Raw genomic sequence first — 25,355 nt, 5'->3', positions numbered from 1 at the left:
AAATCACTCGCTAACACGAGAAGAGGAAGGAGAGTTCTATAGTTTTATTCAGGCGTCGATGGAAGTCCGTAATAGAAGACAATTTCCTGCAGATCTTTCAGTGATATGTTTATTAAGGGCTAATTCTCTCTGACGCCCCGTGATTTACTATAATTAACTTCAGGGGGAAAAAAGGGAGAGATGCAAGAGTAACCCTTCCATTAACATATATTAATTGCGCCAGGTTGAGCTGATGCTGCTGCGGGTGGCTGATGGAAGGTAGGATCCTTAGGTAGGATATCAAACCCAATTCATTTCCCCCTACCGTCCCCTGGGCAACTCCCCCCCCGACCCCTCACCAGGACCACACCCACCCCATGACAACATCCCTCCCCGAGACATTCATCCCGCCTCCCATCCTCATCCGTGGTTTTTCATGGAGGCTCCAGAAGATGGAGGGAGGGCTTTATGTTTCATCTTATCCCCACTCTTCCCCCTTCCAGTCCAAGTTCCGCCTTGACCCCCTCCCCTACCTTGTTCTACAGGCCCCTCTCTCTTTAAGAATGAGAGATGGATGCCAATCATTGCTTTTAAATCAAGTTTGTTGGCGATTTACGAAGGCAAAATTGAGGAGTATTGGAAGACGAAAATAGATCACCAGCATTGTAAATCTTCTAACCAGGAAGACATGTTATTACCAAAGATAGAATTTTGAAAATGCCTTCAGTCGATCACATGATGCCCAGTGTTTTTGGAGCCAAGGGGGATTGAAAAGTAGATTGAGGTTGGGGAAACAGTCGTAAATAAGACCAAAATGTAGGTCCCTGGATTTAGTTATAAAAAGGCAATTGAAAAGTATATCGGCCTAGGAGATATAGTTCTAAATAAATTCAGAAGTTGTAGATACCAAAATATTTCTGATAGCCAAGTTTCTGGACAAGTTTTTATTTCATTATATAGCGGTAAACAAATAAATGCGTATATAAACAAGAAATTTCGACATGACTGTGTAACAGTGTAAAAAAGTATTATGACTTGGATTATTGTTAAGGTCAAAGGTGATGGGAGTATTTCAACATCTGCCAATTAATTAGCCAAATAGCCACAAATTATATCATTAGTCTGGTACTCCTTTCAGTTGTCTCAGAAAATTAAATATCTAAGGGGATTTTTCATTAGGTACGAGTGCCTACTGAAATGTCGGCTTTATATGTGCATGCAGTTAACAAAACAAAACCCACAATTGTATCCTATACATATTGCCACAATCATACTTTAACTGTTGAATCGTGGAAGAAACCCGTGCCGAAAAGCTCTACATCATAAGCGCTTCCAACTCCCCTACAGCGTAGCATACACCTCTAACTGGGTATTCCGTAAAAACGTGCTTGTAAGTTGTTATTCACACAGATATATGCTTTAAAAATTTAGGTGTATATATATATATATATATATATATATATATATATATATATATATATATATATATATATATAATGTGTGTGTGTGTATGTGTGTAAGTGTGTGTTTGTGAGATATATTGTATATGCACCAACATATACTCACGATCGCCCCCTGAGGTAGAATATAAAAAAAACTAAATAATCCAAGTCAATTAAGGTAAAATCTACGTCTAGCTCAGCATAATATTTTTCCTATTGAGGAACTACAGAAATCAGGTTATTTTCCCATCGCTTGATTTCGCAAACAAGAGAGAGAGAGAGAGAGAGAGAGAGAGAGAGAGAGAAGGGGTGGGGACAATGTGCTCTTCACATTTCAGAATGTAAACCAATATGTTTATTTGTCATGATGTTTTGCAAGTTAGCTGTATGCTCTGTACATAACTGACGATTATAGGTAAACCCAACGCTGACGGCTATTGGGTTACATTTCAGCCATAATCATTATTACTCTTTCTGAATATTTCATATCCCTTTTTCTGCACCTTATTCTCCTTCCAAGTCCTGTTTTTATCTTCAGTAATCTGCGATAAAATCTTAAAATTCTTATGTAAATTATATATCAGTTGCAAAATAAGCAAATGTTTTTCTGTAAGAAAAATATCTGCTTCTGTCAGGAGCTGCAGCATTACAAGGTATTTTAGGTAGCTCAGAGCTCTAACACCGAGTTATACTTGATCGCTTAAAAGGTATAAGTCAAAACTAGCTAGGATGATATGGGCATTGACCACCAATTTTGTTTCTCTCTGGTATAAGAATCTACTAAGTAAAGGGAGTAACGCTGGTAACTGCAATCAGGAAGAAAATTTAGTATTAGAACTTCGAATGTGACTGGGAGTGGTAAGGTGGCCAGCCATACAGCATCCTTCCTTCGACCGGTGAACAGTGTAGGTATATTAGAACATGTCCGTGGTCTGGCTGAAAATCTGTATCCCGGTTGTTCAACATAAAGTCAATATAGGGATCATTTGCATAAACATCAGCCGGAGACTGACGTACTCTGCTGACATCTGACCAAATTCCTGAATACTTTTCTTCTTCATTTTGTTCTCGTTTCTCAGCAAATAAAAAAAAAAAATCAGTGTCCCCGTAACCAACCTTAAAAACAGCATCATTTAAATAGTTTTAACCTAATAAGGGCATCTATCTCAACAGACTTCAGTCGACATGCAAACAGATATTAGAACTGGTTTGTGCATCTGGGGTTTAAACGGTTCCCATGACTTTTTTCTTTTTTAGTAATATTTACAAATAGTTATACATTACTTTCTGCATCCACCAAACTGATTTCCTTAACCTGCAATTATAATCTAAGTAAAAAGATTACGTCAAATGGCTCGAAGAACAATTAAAGCGGAGATCACTGATTGAACAGCTAGCAGGCTACAGGATACGAGTTGGTGACTTAGATAGAGAAGTCGTTGTCAAAAAGTCATAAGTTAAGGAACACAATACTGCGATGCGCGTTTTCATCAACACGTTGTTATTCACTTCCTTCGATATTATCACTATCTGTTTTCCCTCTAGCAACTCCTCTCAGTAACCGCGACCTTTCCTCAACTTCTCATGTTCAGGTTACTGTCAATATTACTCGCATGGCAAGCCGAAAAAGGGAAACGATTTGCTTATAGTGTCGTACGTTATCCGGTCTTCAGACCTATCGGAATATAGGAATGGAATAGAATGTAGAGTTTAGGCCAAAGGCCAAGAACTGGGACCCATGAGGTCATTCAGTGCTGGAAAGGAAATTGAGAGTAGGTAGGTGTGAAAGGTTTAACAGCAAGAAAAGAATATGAAAGGAGGTAGATTACAAGGAATGAAAGAGGTTGCAGCTAGGAATCTATCTGCAGGCTTTACTTCTTGACATTTTGCGGAGGTTGGGTGATTCGTTTAAACTCGCGTCAAAGCAACAATTTGGATTCGGACGCGAATTGCGAGAGTCCATTAGATATTTTTACTTTCGAGAGAAGTTCTTTTTCTTTCTTACTCTGTTTTCCTTATTTTCTCAACGTAATCAGTTAGGTTAGTGAAACTCAATCTTTCAGTTAATGGCTGATCATATCATTATTTTCACACTTAATGTAACAAGTACAATTCTGTCCTTGTTTCCTTTCCTCTTTTTATCCTTGCGCATTCTTCGTTGAATATTTTTTTAACTACCTTTTCCTAACCTCATGTTTATTCTATATGTATTTTTTTCTGCTGTTCTCAATTTATTCATCTTTATACTCTCCTCAACGACCTATTCCACCGAATTTTCTCCCTTATCATTACCTTCTTCCTTCCGTCCCTTTTTTCTTTTAAGCAACAATGCGCACAAGATAATTTAGCGGCCTAACTTCTGAAAACAAGTTACGAATAAATCATAAAACAGAAGACTTTAATTTCTACCGTAATTACCATCAATCAGAACCGTTGCCTCGCCTCGCGGAAGATTGGATCATAGGAATAACACTTCAAGGATCTGTTGTCTTAAGGGCGGATTCAGTTTGCAGCGTGGAGGACGTTCAAACTTACGGGAGAGGGTGAAGGAAAAAGCACTTCAAAGATTTAGGGTTATAAGGACTGTTTTACCTTGTAGCACTGAGGGACTTCACACTCTGGAGATTGTGGATATGGTTCGATTACGTATAATTAAAAGCTCACTCTGGTCTTCCGCCTACATCGTCTCTAAAATTAAGACTGATTCTTACGAGAGAATACCGATATTATTATTTCTAACAATAATAAAAAGGGATAATAAAAACAATATTAACTTCACTTTAAATGGATCTAGCATTGTAAATTTGAATGAATATATATGTATGTGTAAATGTATGTATGTATGTATGTATGTATATATATATATATATATATATATATATATATATATATATATATATATATATATACTGTAAATATATAAAGCTTAAAAATGCACTATCGCACTGAAATTGTGTAGGGGGGGAGGGGGTCCGCAATATTTCAAAGTTTAGAAAAGCCCAACATGGTGGGCGAAATCTCACCTCTTTTATATTTCTTTCACTGAACGTGAATATCGCTGTAGATGCTATACATATACACATGCATACATACATATATATATATATATATATATATATATATATATATATATATATATATATGTATAATTATATAAATGTATAAATGTCTATATAGCCTATATATGTATATACATATATGTATATATATACATACAAAAATATATATATATATATATATATATATATATATATATATATATATGTATATATATATATATATATATATATATATATATATATATATATATATATATATATATATATATATGCCCTTGTCCTGCTCTTAACTTTACTCTCACTTTCCCTTTATGATTGTATGAAGATGATAATCTCCTGTAAATATGTGGGACGGTGAAGGTGAACTCGTCAAAAGCCTTGAGTCACCATCAGGTCCTAAGCCCTGGTCTTCCAATGAACACAGTACAGTATTTGGTCTACTTTGCCCTTGTCTTGTGTGCCTGTATGGTGACGTTTGTTAGAAAATCTTTGAGCTTTCGTGTCTCTACTTTCCTTCATCTTTTACTATTTATTTCATAATCTTACATCATTTATTCCATATATATATTTATATATACATATATGTATAAAAATACATATACATAAATGTATATATATACATACATATAGAATAGATTACAGAATTTAGGCCAAAGGCCAAGCGCTGGAACCTATGAGGTCATTCAGTGCAGAAGAGGAAATTGACAGTGAAAAGGTTTGAAAAGTGTAACAGACGATTACCTCGCAGTTGCACTAGGAATCAATATTGTTAGAAGAGGATGGCAAATAAGTTGGAAGAAAGAGAATATGAACGGAGGTATAGTAAAAAGAATGAAAGGGGCTGAGGCTAGGGGCCGAAGGGTCGCTGCGAAAAACCATAAGTAATGCCTACAAGTGCACCGCATGAGGTGCACTGAAGGCACTAACCCCCAGGGGATATACACATACATACTGTATATATATATATATATATATATATATATATATATATATATATATATATATATATATATATGTGTGTGTGTGTATGTATATGTATATATGTATTATACATTATATATTTTATATATATAAATGTGTGTATATATACATGTATATTTATATGCCTGTGTGGAGTACAGAGAGAATTAATGTTTGAATACTGTACACTAAAAAAAGCTTCAAATATTTGCGTTACCTCGACATCTGATATTCATCTTCTGGCATTACGCCATCAAAAATTTGAAGAAATGATGAAAGCAATTTGAAATTAATAAAAAATATATATATAAATTAAAAGAAAATTAGTCAAAATTTAAATAGAAAATCAATAAATAATCGAAAATAATAACTGAAATATTATTGTATTATTTATTTCGTCTGCTGTCAACTCATAACAAGGCCAAGAAAACTGGTACATCTAAAGGAAAAACAACCCTAACTTTATTATGGCGACATACCACCAGCTTAAGAACAGCTTTTGTTTAGTGAAGGAGGGAACAACAGATCCCCACTGAATTACTGCAGTGTTGCGAATACAATCACGCTGGAAAAATTAATCTTTAAATAAATTAGAAAGAAATAATAGCAACGCACAGTCATAAGTAAACAAGCTAGAGGTAGAATGGGTGGACCCAGCAAAATGATTCAAGCAACAGCAGCGGGTCTTGAATTATGACGGTAATGACAGTAACATCCCCCACGGAGCGAACACCTCTTCCTATCCCCAACAGCGCTTATAATCCTGACATAAATTGAAAGTAGGAAAAAAAAAAAGCTGCTTAAGAAACGAGGGTTGACTTTAGAAGACAGGTAACAAAACTAGCTCCTACCCCTTGCAAAATCCTACTTATTGAGAAAGAGAGAGAAGAATCTTTTGCGGTAACGGCGGCGATGACTTTTAAAAACTAATTATCATAAATGGGCTTCATGCATCATCATTACGGAGGATTAACTCTCAGTCCTCGCTGACGCGGTCTCCTTTCTGCAAGGCGACAGAAACTCGGTTTTCTGTCTTCATTGTTTCGCTGCCTGTTTAGGGAGTGGGAACTTTTGATCCCGCCGGTGGCCAACGTGCCCTTGTCTTTTTGGATTTATCTTTTTGTTTGCAACCACAAATCAGAGATTTGAAGGTTTGTTTGCTTCCAGATATCAAAACTGCTTTACATGTGGAACTCGCAAGCCTTCTGATATGCAGATATAAGAATCAATATAACTACGCAGCATGCAGCGCAACTTTTTAGTGCTAAAACAAATTTCTCTGTCTTGGTTTGCCTGCATCTCTCTGCTTAAATGCTGCCAATATTTTGGTCGTTAAAGTCGATTTCATCCATCTATTTTTTCTCTCTCTCATATGCACACACACGATCTCAACTGTATGTAGCTGATTTAAATTATTTCTTGAGTTCAATGTGTCGGACTTTCAGACCTGTTAGTATACCCTTTAACAATAAAGTTCTCTTTTTTCTCTCAAATTGAAGGTAATCTCTCTCTCTCTCTCTCAAATACCACGGCAAGGTAATCTCACAGCGGAGTGGAACAGATTTACATGAAATCTACTGATAATCTCACCCCACCTCTCTCTCTCTCTCTCTCTCTCTCTCTCTCTCAATGCAGGAAGGCCAATGTAATCTCTATTCACATTAATCCTGGCCCCAAGAAAAACATCAGCATTCCTGCATAGTCTAATATAAGTAACCCAAAGCAAAGTGAGGTGGTTGAGTTTCATGAATGTGGTCTTACGGTGGACAGGCAGTTACGCCTTTGTCTATTACAAAAGGATTATTGCGGTTAATCTTAATTCTTCAGACAGCCGGAAGCAGTCTGAGGATATAAGCGCTCCATTCGAGATGGTCTCTTGGTTGCACAATAGTCTCCTGATAGTCCAATACAAATTCTAGCTGTTGAAAATAATGTAGGAAACTTTTGATAGGCTGCTCGACTCTCATATACGACCAGGAAATAAAGGTCTATCTGACTATTCAAGAATAGTAATGATTAATAGCCCAGATTGGAAATACCTGCGTTAATCAAAATAATATTGAGCACTAAAAGGTCACACCCATAAAAGGTTCTTTGCTTTCCTTATGTGATCTGGTTTTCGGCGCCGATTATGACTATCTTTTGAGAGCAATGAACTGACTTAGTAGAGAAATTAAAGACGAAAGATTTTCATCATATGTAAAATGGTTGCCCGCTGGCTACCTTAAACACTGGGTTCACTTATCTGCCAGTCAGTCGAAATTGTTTTATTAATATCCAGGTCCAGTCTAAGGTAATCATTTACAACGCAAATCAATTATCAAATATAATGCTGGGTATGCAGATGGGTGACCAAATAAGAAGAGAGTGAAGTCACTGAATAATGGTTTGAGAATGAAAAAAAAAATCTTGTGGTAAGAGAAAATTTAACGGGTTTAGCTAGACGTGCAAGAAACTACCAGGGTATCAGAACAATTTTCCGACTCCCGTTCTGCATACTTTTAACGTTTAACTCTCTCTCTCTCTCTCTCTCTCTCTCTCTCTCTCTCTCTCTCTCTCTCTCTCTCTCTCTCTCTCTCTCTATTTTATCTGTCTTAAAAGGAAGACACGTTGGATTTGCCATCATTATCGAAGTTTCAGCGGATTCCCAGTGGTAAGTGGATAATATAACTTTGAAACAGTACAAAAATTCCAGATTACGCTAGTCGAGTTGAAAAACCAAGATATAATAATACCTGCTAATAATAAATAAATAAATAAATAACGAAAAGTTGGGCGGTCTTTTGGCTGAGTAACTGGAGGTTATGTTTAAAGTAAAAGCGTGGTTACTGACAGCACCAAGAATGCTTACCCGATTTTTTCACAAGAAATACAACAAAGAGTCTACAGGGTGAGAATAAAGCTCTAGACAAGTATGATGAAGCACCCTTAACAAATCGGAGAAATTACTCGGAGGGAGAAATGGCTACTACATGCAAACATCTCTTGGGTTCTGTGGCCATTGCTATTTCAGTTTTTAACATTTTACAGGCCCTCTGTTGCCAAGACCAAGGGAATGAAGATTTGTCTTTTAATTTTACCCGAAACGTAATAAAAAGTGCAATTAAAAGAGTACTTAGTCCCTCAAAGTTGCTCCTACACTTCTGCTCGTTTTATAATTTTCTTCCCAGAAAACATCTGATTTATTGTATTTTGTTGTGAGGGCATGAACCCAACAGTCACACGATGATTAGAATGTTAAAACCTGTCTCTTAGAATATTCCTTAAAAATTCTTCCTTTCTGAAATAAACCCCAACTAAGCATTAGAAATACCAATTACCTTTTACAGTCACTCGTTCCATTCACAGCGTGAAAGGACGCAATTTGTCTATGTCATCTATGACCCCTTGCAAGAGGTTAATTAGGCAAATAAGCACTTCATTTCCTCAATTCCGGGATTTGTGGGTGACAACTACCATCTGGTTTTGCTCTTTTGCTACACCGAATTTTTGTAAATGAAATAAAATGCAAAAATTAAGTACATTGTCAATACTTCATCTATACGTCTTTTAGCCATGCAATATCATATTACTGACTCAGAATTTTAGAGTAAGTTACTAGACAGAAATGCTACACACTAACAGAATCATGCTCATGCGCACATGCATAAATTATATGTATGTATGTATGTATGTGTGTGTATATATATATATATATATATATATATATATATATATATATATATATATATATATATATATATATATATACACAAATAGCTATAAGCTTTCTCCCTTTGAGAGGTGGCTCCATAATTGGGGTTTTAGGGTGAAGAAACTGAACTCATGCACCTTCACGACTCGAATGTTCTTGGATGGTACTACAATTTCTTTTAAAAAAAAGAGACAGCAAACAGAATGATCATTTGTTTTTCTAATCTTAACTAATGCAGATAATCAAAATAAACCCATTTTCTACCATCTGTTTCCCTCTACGAAGATAAAAGTTGCCAATGTGGATTCAACAGAAGTTAATTTCCATGATAAATATTTCGTCGCCTTTTAATTCCAAGAAAATGAACATCATCCGAGTTTGAAATGGCGCAGGAATAAGCTGCAGAGAAGTTTCCAAAGCTCTCACACTTCCCATCAGCCATTGTCGGGGGCGGCCGTTGAAGGACTCTGCGAGCCCTCCACTCTAAAAGGGCAGGTTAGGCTTACGTCAAACGAATCCCTCCCTCCTCCCCTACCCTATCACTCCCTCCCCAACCCCGTTTACGAGCTTGGGCCTTCCACTCCCACCTCACCCACCACCCCGTCGGAATCAAATTACGAAGGCGTGGCTTAACGGGATGGCTCGGGTTCCCTTTTCTCTCTATTGAGGGCCCCGCCTTAAACGTCCTTTGTGGGGAGCCCTCCCAGTGAAAACGGAAGGATATTCATAGGGGTATTACATGACGGCACAGCTTACAACCACATACAGCCTATATTCTGTTTTTTCCGTAAAGGAGGAACTCAGTACGTATGAGGTGTGTTTTATTTATTTTTCTCTTATGTTTTGCACTTGCAGACAAAAACTTCTAAATATGAGGCAAAGAAATGACCAGCAAGCTAATCAAAACATTTCGCTATATGCAGAAATGTCCTCCAATACTGCGATGTTACATACTTCCGTCTACCATATTAGGAGTAGATAATGTTTTCATTCGTACTTGTCTCGGCGCGTTAACAAAATATCTCGAGACCACAAGAACGGATTTTGAAGAAACCTGGCAAACAAATTTATTAAGTCTCGCTCCACATGATAAACTATATGCCGATATCTGTGTAGATTTGACACTTTATTTTATTTGCTCTATATTAAGAGATCGAAGCCAAATTTCTGCGTTGCAGATCTATGTTTTAATTAATTATCTCCAGCAACTGTGTGCTGATGGTGGATGTTATGCAAAGTTCCAAATGTATTATGGCAATCTTACGGATCTACGCGTTATAGACCTCAATACGTAGTCTAGGGTTGTTATTAGCTGAGATCCGCAGTTAACTAGTGTGTTCAAGTTGATCTTGGCCTCGCAACTGCGCAGATTATCACTTCTGAACAATTATAATCAAACAAATTTCAAAATGCAGAATTCTGCGTGGAGGTGTCTGCACATTTTACCGTCATTCACGAGAAAACATACAAGCACACACACACAAATATACATATATATATGTGTGTGTATGTATATGTATATATATACATATATGTGTTGAATTGATTTAAATATAGAATTTAGGCCTAAGGCCAAGCACTGGGACCTATGAGGTTATTCAGCACTGAAATGGAAATTGACAGTAAAAGGTTTGAAAGGTGTAACGGGAGGAAAACATCGCAGTTGCACTTATGAATCAATTGTTAGCAGAGGGTGGAGAGTAAGATGGAAGAAAGAAAATATGAAAGGAAGTACAGTAAAAGGAACGAAAGGGGTTGTAGCTAGTGGCCGAAGGCACGCTGCAAAGAACCTTAAGTAATATATACAGGTGTGTGTGTGTGTGTGTGTGTGTGTGTGTAAACCCAAATAAAAATAAGCAAAATCATATATTTTGTATTTTTTTACCCTAATAATTCTGCTTTTATGGTCCGCTATATGTAATTCAGGCTGCAGACTATTATATATATATATATATATATATATATATATATATATATATATATATATATATATATATATATATATATATATCATATACAGTATATATACATACATATACATATATATGTATATATATACTATATACTATATATACACACCGGTTTATGCTACCTATGAAGATCTTCATAAAAAAATGGTATGAGTATGAAGAATACAGTCCATCTTGTGCAATGTTTTCCAAGTAGGTTATTACTGATCGTAGGTAAGACATCAATATTGTCATTAAAACGTGGAATCACAAGGTTAAAAAAAAAAGGGCAACCATAATTCCTTTGTAAAAATGAGAATCATTGTATTTGAAACAAGAAATAAGTGAGTTTAAAAGAAAGCACCTAGCTTTTTAAAGCAAATGTTGAACTACGCATGATGCAGGGACGTATCGAACGTTCTCATATTACAAAATATATATACATTGCTCTGAAGATAAAAACAAGTACTGATATATCTTTAGCATTGAATATGGCTATTTTCAAGTGTGTTTCTCAAAAATATTCGAATATTTTTTGCCTCATTTCTAATTATATCCGTCTGTTGTCAGGACTGTATCTCATTATACAATGTAAAATTTAAGATCGTTTCCATTGTACCATTCTTTTTATATAACCTCTTTTTTATTATGCGCTTTTATTTAACTTGCTTTTTTTGTCTGTTCGTCTGAGTCAAATCTTGTAACTCAATTATCGACCTGTTCCCTTCGTCCGATGGACTTGACATTTTGCATGGTTACCCAATTCCGGTGACCATACAACCTTACATGATCAGTAGGTAAGCAGTGATCTTTAGTGGCCCTACAATGACCTCTCCCAGTATCTCAGGATTGGTATGAAACTCTTGGGATTTTTCATACCTTCTTTGACTCGGTAGACTAAGTTAATAACTCCCCGGATTTTTCAAACCTTCTTTGGCTCGATTACGTTATCTACGATCATGAATCGGTTACAATTTCTGTCAAAACTAAAACGAATAGAATAAAAAAATAAAGTTTTTACCACGCTTTTATTAAAATGCCCTAAAAAGTAAAAAATAATCTTTTGAGACACCAGGATTTTCTTACAATTAATCATGTCTACAAAAATAAAAGCGTGGGCGCCAAACATGGAAGGAAACATGCTTAATTGTAAGAAAATCCTGGTGCCTCACAAAATTATTTTTTACTTTTTAGTACATTTTAATAAGAGCGTGTTTTAAAAATGTTTTTATAGATTTTTTATAACCTCTTTTTCATTTCTGCTATATATATATACTGTGTGTGTATATATATATATATATATATATATATATATATATATATATATATATATATATATATATATATACAGTATATATATATATATACATACATACACTCATACTGTATATGTATACGTATATGTATATATAATCATTTGTGTATTATCTGGACGTTTTCTGAATCTGACAGTTATTTTTCAGAATATTTTTTCATTATTCATTTTAAGCGTCTGTGTTCAGGATCATTTCTATTACATCAGTCCGCTTACAGTCTTGTTTCTCATAACTTTTAAGATCGTACCTCACTGTAACCGCCTATTCCAAAAATCGTTCCTAATCACACCCGTCTCGTTCCAGGTTCGTTTCTCAGCTGAGTGCTTCGTACACGTCGACGAGGGTGCACTGCGAAAACATCCCGGGCCTCGTTCGTCGCCAGCGAGTCCTCTGCGAGCGACATCCCGACGCCATGCTGGCTGTCACAGAAGGGGCCACCCTGGGCGTCAGGCAGTGCCAGAAACAGTTCCAAGACTCCAGGTGGAACTGTTCCACCGTGCCCAGGGACGCGTCTGTCTTCGGCAGACATGTGCTAAGGAGTAAGAAATGACAGTTTTGTGTTACGATACGTTTTAAGTGTTTCCACTGGATGGGGATGTAAATGAGGATCTAGTTTTATTGTTTTACAGGGAATCATGGCCTTTACCGTTTTAAAGGCGATATCTGTCAAGTAGTACATATTATTTTCCGATCAGATAATAATAATAATAATAATAATAATAATAATAATAATAATAATAATAATAATAATAATAATAATAATAATAATAATAATAATAATAATGCTGTTGCCTCCTTTGTTGTTGGTAGTGGTCATTGTGAAGGTTCGTTAAATGAAAGCAAAAAGCTCCTGCCGATGAAAAGATGGTAACCAACATTTCATCTGACCTTCTTTCCATACGGCAGCCAAACTCACTGCTTTTGGTACTATTGATTTTTAACCCTCCAGGAGACCCATAAAATTTAGCAGCAGAGTTGGCTGACTCAAGAACAATAATAGAGGTCTTGGCCTTCGTAGCACAAATGAGGCGACGAATATTGTTTTCCGATCCACGATCCGTCATTATCAGTCATAGGGTTATTTGTATGTGAACAAAGAGGCTTTGATCAACCACAGAGTTTACAGTACTAGCCCAGTGCCCTGTCTCGCCAGACGATCTCTTCCTGACATTAGATTTGGACCCTGATGTATCTGATCCTTTGTGACTTTTACAATCTCCTCCTTTTGTAAGCAAGTCTGTCGTTTCCTTCCCGTCTGAGCCGCAGCCCTCTGTCTTCCTTTTCCTTTTCTTATTTTCGTCAGCCCTGGGTTTGACAAGGCAATTGGGGAGTTTTTCCTTTGACCTTTTTTTTTTTTTTTTTTTAAGGAGTTGAATAGTATCATCTTCTATATTCTAACTGTATATGGACAGAAACATGTCTTAGTGAACGAAATGATAAGCATTTACAGGCCTAGCAATTATATTAAAAAAACCAAAGCACAGATGAGAGCATTCATTTGCTTTTTGGGAAGGGATCAGCTTTGATGAGTTTTGTCCGTGCATGTTTGTATAGTGTAAATTCATGGCCTTATGCGTTCATCATACGAGTATGTTTATTCGCATATTCGGGCATATGTGCCTATGTATTATAGATAGCAAGTTTAGAAGTTTTTTGTTTGGCAGATTATTTATTTACTTGTTTATTACTTTATTTACTCATTTACTTTGCGATCTGCAGGTCATCTAGGCTGTACATAAGATTCATCTGATTATGAGGCATCAAATCAGAACAAATAAAAAGATATCAGACGTGGTAACCTACCATTCGCTGTCTAGGGATCTCACTGTCTTGGCTGAGGTTAAAGTAAATATCAAATTAACCGTCTAGGCGGAGTAGCAATATGGCAACTAAATTACGAAATGAAACCGAGCCCTGATCTTCTGCTACCCAATTCAGTCTCTGCATACAGATTAACAACAGGTATCTTATTTCGTGATGACCTAAGACATGATTTCTATTAACGGAGTTGTGATTCTACACCTCTGAAGAAATGCCGCCGTCTGGAGTCAGTGGCTCATACGTACATACACACAGACATATATATATATTCATATATATATATATATATATATATATATATATATATATATATATATATATATATATATATATATATATATATATAATATATATATATATGCATATATACGAGTATATGTATAAATATACGTACATATATGTATATATACATACACATGTACATATATAACATATATGTGTATGTGAAAATTACAATATAGTGAACTAGACTTGCCTATATAACACTGCTGAAAGGGGATCAGCATGTTAACACGTATCGTAACGTAAATCTTGGCATGACACTCCTATAAGTAACACATACAGGATTTCATGAAAACGTACTGGGTAGTTTACATTGCTGGCTCTTGGGCCTTATTATGACCCATTTCCGACTACTCCAGGTCGTTGTAGTCTGCCGAAAGCTTGGGTAACTTTTGGTTTTATACTTATAAATAAGGTAGCGCCGTTCACTCTACGACCAACCCTCCACTCTTTTCCGGGCCTAAAACTGCCCTGAATGTAACAGTACTTATGACGCTGGGTATATGATTCTAAGAGCACATCCTACGTTCGACGAGGAATATGTACATCAGCGTTAATATAAATTTAAATCTCCCTTAATAGGTGTGTAGATAAGGCGATAGGTTCTAAACCTGATCAGGGTGATTGCACCTGTCTCGTATAAATTCCCTCTGGGTGTAAGTCACTGCGAAGTTAAAGCGAGTTCGATAGTAACTGGTTATTTATGGATTAATATTTGAAAGTATAAAATTTCACAAGTAAAGTTAGTGACAATCTATCATCTATATATATATATATATATATATATATATATATATATATATATATATATATATATATATATATATACATATATACATACATATACATATACATAAACTTGTGTAATCTCATATCTATATATGGGACAATGTCCTTTAATAAAAAAAAAACTATGGATAAGACTCAGGTAATGTTAATAACGTTGATATTCAATCTCGAAGTAATGCTGTAATATTAATTTGAAAGAGCTGTTTTTCATGTTTCAGTTTTTCTCATGTATTTCTCAATGTTATATACGATCCGATAGACTAAGATCTCAGTTTTATCTTTCTATTTTTTCACATATTATCTCCAAAAAATAATATATATTTCATATCACTTTATTAGTATAAACTTAAATGTAATTTCATCAAACAGTGATTATAAATACTAATTCAAATAAGAATCGCTTCACGAACGTCTTATCTTCCAGGTACTCGCGAATCGGCATTTGTTTACGCTATCAACAGCGCTGGGGTCGTTCATGCAGTCACCAGAGCTTGCAGTCGGGGTGCCATCATGAAATGCGCCTGTGACTTGACTAAAAAGGTAATGAAAATAATTTCTGGAAAAAGTATATCCTGACTTCCTTATATACATACTCCGTAAATGAAGATACCCCCTTCTAGAGACATTTGTTTCTTATAATTCCTCTTTGGAAAAAGATACAAACTAACAGATCCTCGGATTCGGAGATGCAGTGACAGAGAATAAATCCAGCAAGTAATTTCATCCAGTCCGAAAGTATAGATTTTTCCGTAAATTATTTTTCTTCTTCTTCTCTCTCTCTCTCTCTCTCTCTCTCTCTCTCTCTCTCTCTCTCTCTCTCTCTCTCTCTCCAAATTCGTGGCTAATGAAAATATCTCATGGCAAATATTGTGAAGTTCTTTACCACAAAAAAAAAAAAAAAAAAAAAAAAAAACGCAGTATATTGCATGTTCATGTAGGCATCAATTAGTGATTTAAAGTCCTTAAGGTGCCTCGTAACTTTTGCATGCTTGAGTACCAAGAACAGGCCAGAATAAAGACGATGAAAAATACTGGCTAATCGGTCCGCTGAAAACCATTGTATTATCGTCGTCGGTATTACTGTTACTCTTATTACTACTACTACAACTACTGTTAGAAGGAATTTCTACCTCACTTCGGGGTTGAACCAAGGCCTTTCGGGTGAGAGGCGAGGTAACATCTACCCAGTTCACGGTGTTGTTCTTTATCTTTCATTTTTTTATCGAAAATTTCCACTGATAATGCTTTATTAAAATAAGAAGAAAACTAAAATAAAAATCCTTACAATGTCTTTTGACCCTGTGCTTCGCTTTACCAGTTCACCAACCCATTCAAAGAATTTGAATTTCAGGTGTAGTCGTGTAACGAATGATTTTGCATTTCAGTCTGCTAACACGCTTGTAAGTTTTAAGTGTTAATCTTGCAGCGTATGGGTGTGTATTTGAGTGTTTTACGGACGCTCTGGCGTATTAATCATATGACACATGAGTGTGTATATGTGTATTACGTCATGTGGCATACGAGTGCAGATTCCAGTACCGAATTCGTTTGAGTATCAACCACGTTCTTTTTCGCAGGGGGATCATCGAGACAGAGCGGGGCAGTTCACCTGGGGTGGGTGTTCCGACAACATCCGCTATGGTACCGCCTTCGCCAGGAAGTTCATAGACGCCCGGGAGCGAAGACAGAGAGACGCCCGCGCTCTCATGAACCTTCACAATAACCGAGCAGGTCGTAAGGTAACTGACTACAGAAAACCATGCTAAAACACTCAGCAAAGACAATGCATGATATACAGATAAATAAAAAAGCACTATAAAACTGGAAAAAATATTCATACAAAAAACTAATATAAACAACACAAGGAACACAGATAAACAGACAAGTTATTATAACCGCAGTTTAGGAAATGGTGATTAAATGTTGAAAAGTCAAGTGCAAACGGGTAAAACTAAAATTTCAAATTAATATCAATGTTATTAAAATAAAAAAAAGTGACTAAACCACATACTGATCGCCTGGGACTTCTAAATAATATTTCTATTTTCTAAAGTATAGCACAACTGCTTATGAAGGTTACAAACCAAGTCGCTGGGGTAAAGCTGAGAGAGAAAAAAATGTTGAATGATCATTGCGCAACTTAAAGATTCCTTTGAACATATTAAGTAAAAAGTGGTTGTCCTTGAAACGCCAGAACCAAAACGAGTCTAACGTGGATAATTCCGAGCATATAATCTCATAAACAAGATGCAGAAATTAATACCTCACAATAAAAAGAGCAGCAAAATAAGATACCATTGCGCTTAACATGAGCAGGGCTTACCTTCTGTTCTGGCGTGGATTCCGATTCTTTCATATATCATTATTTATTTGATGTTAATTAAATAAGTTCATTCTTTCCATTTCTTTGTTTCTTCATGGATTTTCGAGGAAAGTATTGGTAGCAAATTTTCTGTCATTCTACCTCTCGAGTGTCTGTTCTGTTTTCATAAACCTTAGCAATAAAACCATATGTGACTAGAGACTGGATACTGTTCACTGTATTTCTAAGTATAAGATTACTATGAGCAGATGGGGAAATAACATATTCTTTTATGTGTGTTAGCACATCTGTATGTATACTAAATATACTAAATATATAATTTTCGAGCATGATGCACACATACACGCACATGCGCTATAAATATATATACATATATAGACACATACTGTACATATACATATATATATATATATATATATATATATATATATATATATATATATATATATCGATATATATATATATATATATATATATATATATATATATATATATATATATATAATTTTTGTGTGAATTTATTACATGAAGCCTAGTGGGATATAGGTACCACGCTTTTCTCAAGAGACCCAGGTCCGATTACCATTCGAATTGATATAGTCAGTAAGTTAGGTTACTGAGCATTTTAGCCTAGAGAGTGAATTATGTACCTTGTAGTTAGCTCACAGTACTGAATTGCAGCCGAAAATAGATATGTTGCTTAGTAAAGCCGAGGATGCTGTATTTAAGCCGTAGTCCCATGTAGGACTTTGTACCACTAACAGTGCCTGCTACCTATTCTTTTAAATAAATCTACATTGGCGTAAAGACAGTACAGAATTTTTTTTTGTGAAAGCGAGAACAGTAGCGGGGAATAGACGTGTTGTTTACTGAGCCGGGGAAGCTGTACTTAAATAGGTGTAATCTATTTAAGTCACTTAGGCCTACCTCTATGCAGAGCATTGTATCAATAACATAGCCTACTACCCATTCTCTTGTACAAATCTATAGTGGCGTAAACATACTGTAGTAAAGAAATATCATATGAAAGCGTGAACAGGAGCGAAAATTGATGTGCTGTTTAATGTAGCCAAGGAAGCTGTACTATAGTAGGCTTAAACTATTTGAATCACTTAGGCCTAGACCTAAGCAGGTCATTGAATTATCATTGGCGTAAAAATTGTGAAGATATCATGTGAAAGCTTGAAATAAACTTTAACAATTCTCTGTTGCACTGGTACGGTACTAAAATACAATGTACGGCTTCTTACGGTATATGAAAGTGCACTTAACTAAACTTTGGTTTGCTTTGTAAATTCTTCCTTGTCTTCACCCCAGAGGTTCATCTTTCAACCTCTAAAGTAGAGTTGACATTTTGGCTACGGATAACAACCTTTTCTACACACGTGTGCCTCTGCAGTTGGTCTGGTTCTTTTGAGAGCAGACATAGTTCTTATCGGTGATGCACTTAAAGCCGTTGTGGCGGCTGTTTACTTCTGGCAGTCCCAGACTGAGTTTAGTTTCATGCATGGTTTTCATCATATCAAAGTCAGGCTTTCTTCTAAACTTTTAAAACTACTATAAGCTTTAGTACAGCAATAGTTAATAACCCTGTAAGACCGAGCGAAAGCACCAAAGACACAATGGCAAAGGAAGGAAAATCTGCACACCAATACACGTTCACAGCAGTAGTATCACTGAACGCCTGAACTGCAGCGAAGCCAATTTCGTTCACCTGAAATATTATACTAAAACTATCCGAAGTATCGTGTCTGCACTAATATCATCGTTCAGAATTTTTATCATATGGCTTGACGGATTTCAAAAATATATCCTTAATTGTATAATTGTATAATTAGTCACCAGGATATTCTGAGACATTCTTAAGAATTTTTATTTATATAAATATATGCATGTAACTTATTTTTGCAAGTGCTTTATGCATGCTCTGTGTACGAAGTTTTCTCATTCGTCTATATACATAGCCTCCCTGTTTAAATGTGTGTACTATGAATACTGTGCTGATATCTTTACGTTACGTTCCAAACACTGACTTGTAACTTTTTGCCCCGAGAGCTTTAACAATTGAAATTGGGTTTCCCATACTCTTCCGTGTATCTGTTCGTGTCTCGGTTTCTTTACTTTTAGTTTAATCCTCTGTGGACTTGCACACTCTTTTCCTTTTTCCTCACTCGAGTGAGCCGAGTGGTGTGAGTGTGAGTCAGATACCGGTACTTAATAATTGCCTGCAATATTTACCAATAGGCCTATATAATTAAAGTCACCTATGTAAATTACAATTAAACGGTCTTAGTAACTCCTAACTGAACCCAAATAAACGTGAAAAGTGTAAGTTAACCCTCAAATGCGTAAAGCAGCTGATAAAGTGACAGAGGAATATACTTTGGTTCAATTCTTTTAGCAATAAGAGGCTTATTTAACGCAACATGCTTGCTGGGTTCATTTGTCAGTTCTTGGGACTACTGGCAAAATCGTAATCTGCAAGCGCTTTGTAACAACAGGACACTAACCTACTAGGTCCGCCAGGGGAACAGGAGCGCAAGACAGGGATACTAGACTAAAGTGATATGTGAACTAAACCAGTCTGTAAAATATATACTCAGTAGATCTTACCAGTCTGTAAAATATATACTCAGTAGATCTTTAACTAATTATGACAAGCCTAGTGGCAAAGTTACATGTTTAACGGAGGGAAAGGGAAAAAGAGAGACTCCAATTTGTTTATTTTTATCGTTTGCTGAATAACTTTCAAATTATTAAGTATCTGTACTGAATCATTGTACAGTACCAATGGCTGATTTATCGCATTAACGCACAAAAACCTGTATACAACATCTGACGCATCACATTGCTCTAAAAGTGCGGGAAGATTGTGACAGCGGACTAGGACATGAGTTTACTTGGGAAGAATTGCCTAATCCAATGTGCCACACAAAGGAGTTAGCCCCACTCACTGCTAACTTACGCGCTTCATGATAAACTTATATTGCACTGTGTTGCACCTATGTTTAGGTTACGTTTTGCAAGTTTATTTCAACGCATTTGAGTGATGCACTGTACCCAAGTATGTGCCACGATAGTTTTTAATGTTTTAGGTAAAGTGTATCTTAGTATGCTATACAATGAAAGCAAAGCAAGTGCAGCATGCTTAGCGTGCCCTGAGAATTTCCCAGAATTCTGATGTCGATTTTTTTAATAAATCTTTGCTCTAGGTTATTTTATACACATACGTATTTCACATGTTAATCATTGGAGAAACAAATCCACAGTTATGTATGTGTAAATACTGTATATTTAAATTTATAAACCCATACCTAACTATCGATTTGTTTCTCCATTTCAAGACCTATGCTACTATGAGTATATTTTAATTAATGTTAATCATTGTCCTATTCTTTCGCTAACAATACTCGTTAAATAAATCACAGCGCCAAATTTAGTCTCATTTTCCTTAGCTATGACAATTCCCCGAGTGAAACCAACATTCTATCATTCTTCTTCTTCTTCTTTACATCCAATATCCTTCCTCCAGGGCGTCCGAAAACAGATGCGCCTCGAGTGCAAGTGTCACGGCGTCTCGGGAGCTTGTACGGTGAGGACCTGCTGGCAGACGATGGCCTCCTTCGGGGCAACGGCGCGGTGGCTCAAGTCGAAATACGATAAGGCAATAGAGGTCAGCGTCAGCCCCAAGGGGGAGGGGCTCTACCCTGCGCGAGGGGAACACCGACCTCCTCGCAAGAAGGACCTCGTTTATCTGGAGCAGTCTCCTGATTACTGTGACGCCGATGTTGCCTCAGGTAAAGCGGATGTCTGGTTCAATTTTCTGGGAATCTTATCTTATTCCCTAGAAAAGCAGAAATCTTTTATTAATGATGTATCGAAGTCTTTCTTTGCGCATGATGAATATCATATCCTAACTTCAAATAAAGTGCTTTTATGTTCGTCACAGCTAACATGAACACCGCAGTTTTGCCTCAGCAGAGATTCAGTGATTTGTTATGTCTGCTAAACAGAATGGTTTCAGAACCTTTTGACTGATATTACAGCTGATCTATAAAGTGTTAATTAAGATGGATGTCTAAATAATTTTCCTTTCTGGGGGTATAGACAAAACCAGTTCAAAACTCAAAGTTAGAAAATGTTTTGCCCAGTCTGTACTGTTATGCATACATCTATCAGGGAATATTTTTAATAGTTATATAAAACATATTTTAAATTTTTCGGTAACGGGAGTAATATTTGAAAATACATGTCTGATTATCTCTTCTCCAATTGTGAAAGAGGAATAAGTTTCCTTTTCAGGGAATTTTCTTAGGCAACATTCCTCATGACTGATTTATGCTCTTTGTCATTACAGCAATATTACCATTACTTCTTTTCGTTGATCTCGCATGCAGTGGCGCCAGTGTATCATACACACAAACAGTCGGGTAAAATTAATCTCTTCCTCTTCCTTCACCAAACCGTAGGCTTTACAGGCACCGGAGGGCGCCAGTGTAACCTAACGTCTTCTGGATCGGACAGCTGTGAAACTTTATGTTGTGGCAGAGGTTACGACACCCGCCGGAGGCTCATCACCACTAAGTGCGAATGCAAGTTCAAGTGGTGTTGCTTCGTCGACTGCAAGACCTGCGAGACCTGGAGAGACCTTCACTTCTGCAAGTCTGAGACCGCGTCGAAAGATCACTGACCTGGGTGAGGGAAAATAACGTTGCTTGTTAATGAAACGATGACCCTGGAATTACACTAGATAAAAAAACGATGTAATAAATGTTCAAAAATTAGATAGGAGACTAAGAAAGAGAATGAAGGTATTATCCACAAATTAGGAAAGTTACATAAGATAAAAAGACCCAGAAAAATTTAGCAGAAGACTGATATATAAGCTTAACCGGATGAATGCAGAATGATTTAACTGAATGAAAAGTGACAGCGATTCATCGACTGTACTCCTGTTTGAGAGACAGAAAAACTTTTATTTTTAAGTATTTTCGAAGGAGAGCTAGTGGAATACTCTTAAATTTACATGCAATCAGTCTTTAGCCATAAAAGACTGCCACATATAATACTGATAAAAACATTCAACGCCCTTGCACAAAAAGTGACAAAACCGTCAATTTCGGTTCAAAGTCAGAATTCAGACCCACCTGAAAAGACTATATGGCCTGTTTTTAATTATATGTCTAAGACAGGCCATATAGACGGTACAAGTTTAAATAATGTAGGTAAGATGTAATCTATGAATAGGCCTATATTTGAGAACTGGCTTATGTGTGGGCCTCAGTCCTGAAAATCTACTGATTCTCCAAATGAACAAAAATGTCATTTTTAGACACTGCGGTTTCCATGCGAATTAAAAAAAAAAAACTGTGATCAAGATTTAGTTTAGGTAAAACACCCTACGGAAATAATTGCTATTATCGCATAAAAGGCCTCAGTATCTAGAAGAAGAATGACATTCAAATCTGCACTGTGTCATGCTTCCGAAGAAGGCGATTTTATTCATGAGAATGCGTTCTCTAAACCCTTTGGACGGATGACCTGCTTAATGCGGAAACTCCGTGATTATGTATCAAAAAGAAACTTACGCGCTAATCCTTTGTCGGTTCAGTGTTAAGGAAGGCTGTACCCTAAAATTAAAAATTTTAACTACTGCTGATGTTTTTCTTATCAACAAATGTCTTCCAGCACATAAAAGATAATGTAAACTAACTAACAGAAAAATAAATATTGATATGCTGCTAACCAACACAGATATAATATAAAATTTGCCATAACTTCAGATGTTCCTAATGGCTAATTCACAAGAATATGAAAAGCCTCGGCAAACCCATCCATGGGCATGAATATACGAACACACTTTTCCTACTCTTTAGTAATTCAAGATGTTTCGTGGACTAAGACTCTCGACAAAGAGAATGGAGCATTTCTAATCGACTTATAATTATCCTAAACAGCGCCTCCTGTCAGTGTTATTTACGCTACAGGATCTCCTCCCCGCCACACACGCTCACAGGCTTAACAAGAGCTCAGAGCCCCCCAAGATGCATAAAGAGGCGGTTTAAGAAGATTAACTGGCGGTACTGTTTATATTGCTCATTTTTTTTCGGGGATAGAAGAGGGGAGGGGATAGATAGAGAAGAGAAGAGACGGAGATTGTGGAAGGGAAGAGAAGGAAGCAGTTTACAATGGAATGAGGACGCCATGAAATATTTTGCTGAGAGGAGACAAATAAATTCCCAACAAATAAAGAAGATGGATGCAACATTCCAGTAAACTGAGAGGTCTGCGTTTGTTTGCCTGTTTGTGGGCAAGTCTTTATGAATGATGAAAACCATCTGCGTCGGAAGAGTCTAATCACAGGGAGCTTCTAATGGGAGGGTGTGCGCGGCTGTGGCGTTTTTCTTTTGTCACTGGCAGACGATAAAGCTGAATGCTTTTGATTTATCGTTCAGACGATTCGTTCCGCTTCTTTCAGAAATACACAGGTACACTCAACAAAGATCTGTAAATATCAGGGTCCTGCTAAACATCAATCTGAAGTGAAGCAATAATTTTTTTTTCTCTCTCTCGGAAACCGATGGTCACAGACTTACAAACCCAAATAAAAAAAAAAGAAAAAAGATCATTCCATTTCTGGAGGATATGTCTGTAGCAATGATTCTCCAATAGAATGTTTACTACTGGTTTAATTTTTGAAACTCCAGGAAACTAGTAGGGTTTGCTTAATAATAATGGTTGCAGGGAAACATAAACAGAAGTATTATTGCAATATATGCTGTATATTTGTTTTTATACGGACATAAACTTATATATATATATATATATATATATATATATATATATATATATATATATATATATATATATATATATATATATATATATATATATACAGTAAAACGAGGAGAGAAAAATTGTCTCTGTGAAACGTATGATGTAGCCTACAGTATATCAGAATTAAGAGCAGAAATGCATAGGTGATATCGAGGGAACGATTCCACCTTACTGTGACGGCAGCAAAATAGTCCAGTGACGTAGGACCGATTATGGTCTCCTGCTTTTTATATATATTCACAACTTTTCCTAATAAATGAAATACATAGAACGCAAAGCCTCCTTTTCCTGTTATCCACACATGCACAAAGCGTAAAAAAGACAAAAAAAGGTATACATTTGAACCACAGAATAAAAAAAAGAAAAACGTAGGTGGGTTGTAATGTCCATTAAATTAAGAAAAGTAATGAGTGAGATTTTTATGAATTCCGCCGTCTGTGTTAAACGACTCCTATATAATAAACTGCAGGAGGGAGGGATGATGAAGAGTTAGACTAAGGGTCGCGAATGACTGATAAACAAATGACAAGATCAAAGAAATTTTAAATGCAGCAGGTAAATAAATCTCTGGGTCTCTCACAACTGTGTAATTTGCATTTATATGGAAGGTCTCCAAGAAAAAGAACAGAAAAAATAGTGGATTTAGAGGAAACGCCAAGCAACTGTAGTAGCCGAATGTCCACTAACTTTTAGAAATAAAAATCACAGTACATCAAAACCCGGGTCTATCGAAACAGAAAAGGAAAATCCTTCTGCATTTTGTGTTGCCCTTCTAGCTTGTACATATTCGCTGTATTCCCCCTTTAAAAAAAAGTGTAAAAAGTTCTTGTGCAACATAGCTTACGATAAAAGGTCTTTTGTGAATCTACTTACGCATTACTGTTTTAGCAGATTCAAGCCTTTT

General features: G+C 36.2%; 1 protein-coding gene across 2 annotated transcripts in view; it reads left to right on the top strand.

Moving 5' to 3' along the window:
* Positions 1 to 24,237, top strand: part of LOC136843337 (protein Wnt-2b-A-like) — a 93,078-nt gene extending 68,841 nt beyond the window's left edge. Inside the window, exons 3-7 of one of the 2 annotated variants that reach the window (XM_067111626.1) lie at positions 12,703 to 12,938; positions 15,716 to 15,831; positions 16,869 to 17,030; positions 21,147 to 21,411; positions 22,084 to 24,237. In XM_067111626.1, coding sequence (XP_066967727.1) covers positions 12,703 to 12,938; positions 15,716 to 15,831; positions 16,869 to 17,030; positions 21,147 to 21,411; positions 22,084 to 22,304 — 1,000 coding nt within the window. In that variant the 3' untranslated portion in view covers positions 22,305 to 24,237. The remainder of the gene's footprint in view (positions 1 to 12,702; positions 12,939 to 15,715; positions 15,832 to 16,868; positions 17,031 to 21,146; positions 21,412 to 22,083) is intronic. The other variant, XM_067111627.1, reaches the window with a different exon arrangement.
* The last annotated feature ends 1,118 nt before the right edge of the window (positions 24,238 to 25,355 follow it).

This window comes from Macrobrachium rosenbergii, chromosome 11 (genome assembly GCF_040412425.1).
Source record: "Macrobrachium rosenbergii isolate ZJJX-2024 chromosome 11, ASM4041242v1, whole genome shotgun sequence".
Lineage (NCBI taxonomy): Eukaryota > Metazoa > Arthropoda > Malacostraca > Decapoda > Palaemonidae > Macrobrachium > Macrobrachium rosenbergii.
This window is presented reverse-complemented; position numbering and strand designations above follow the sequence as displayed.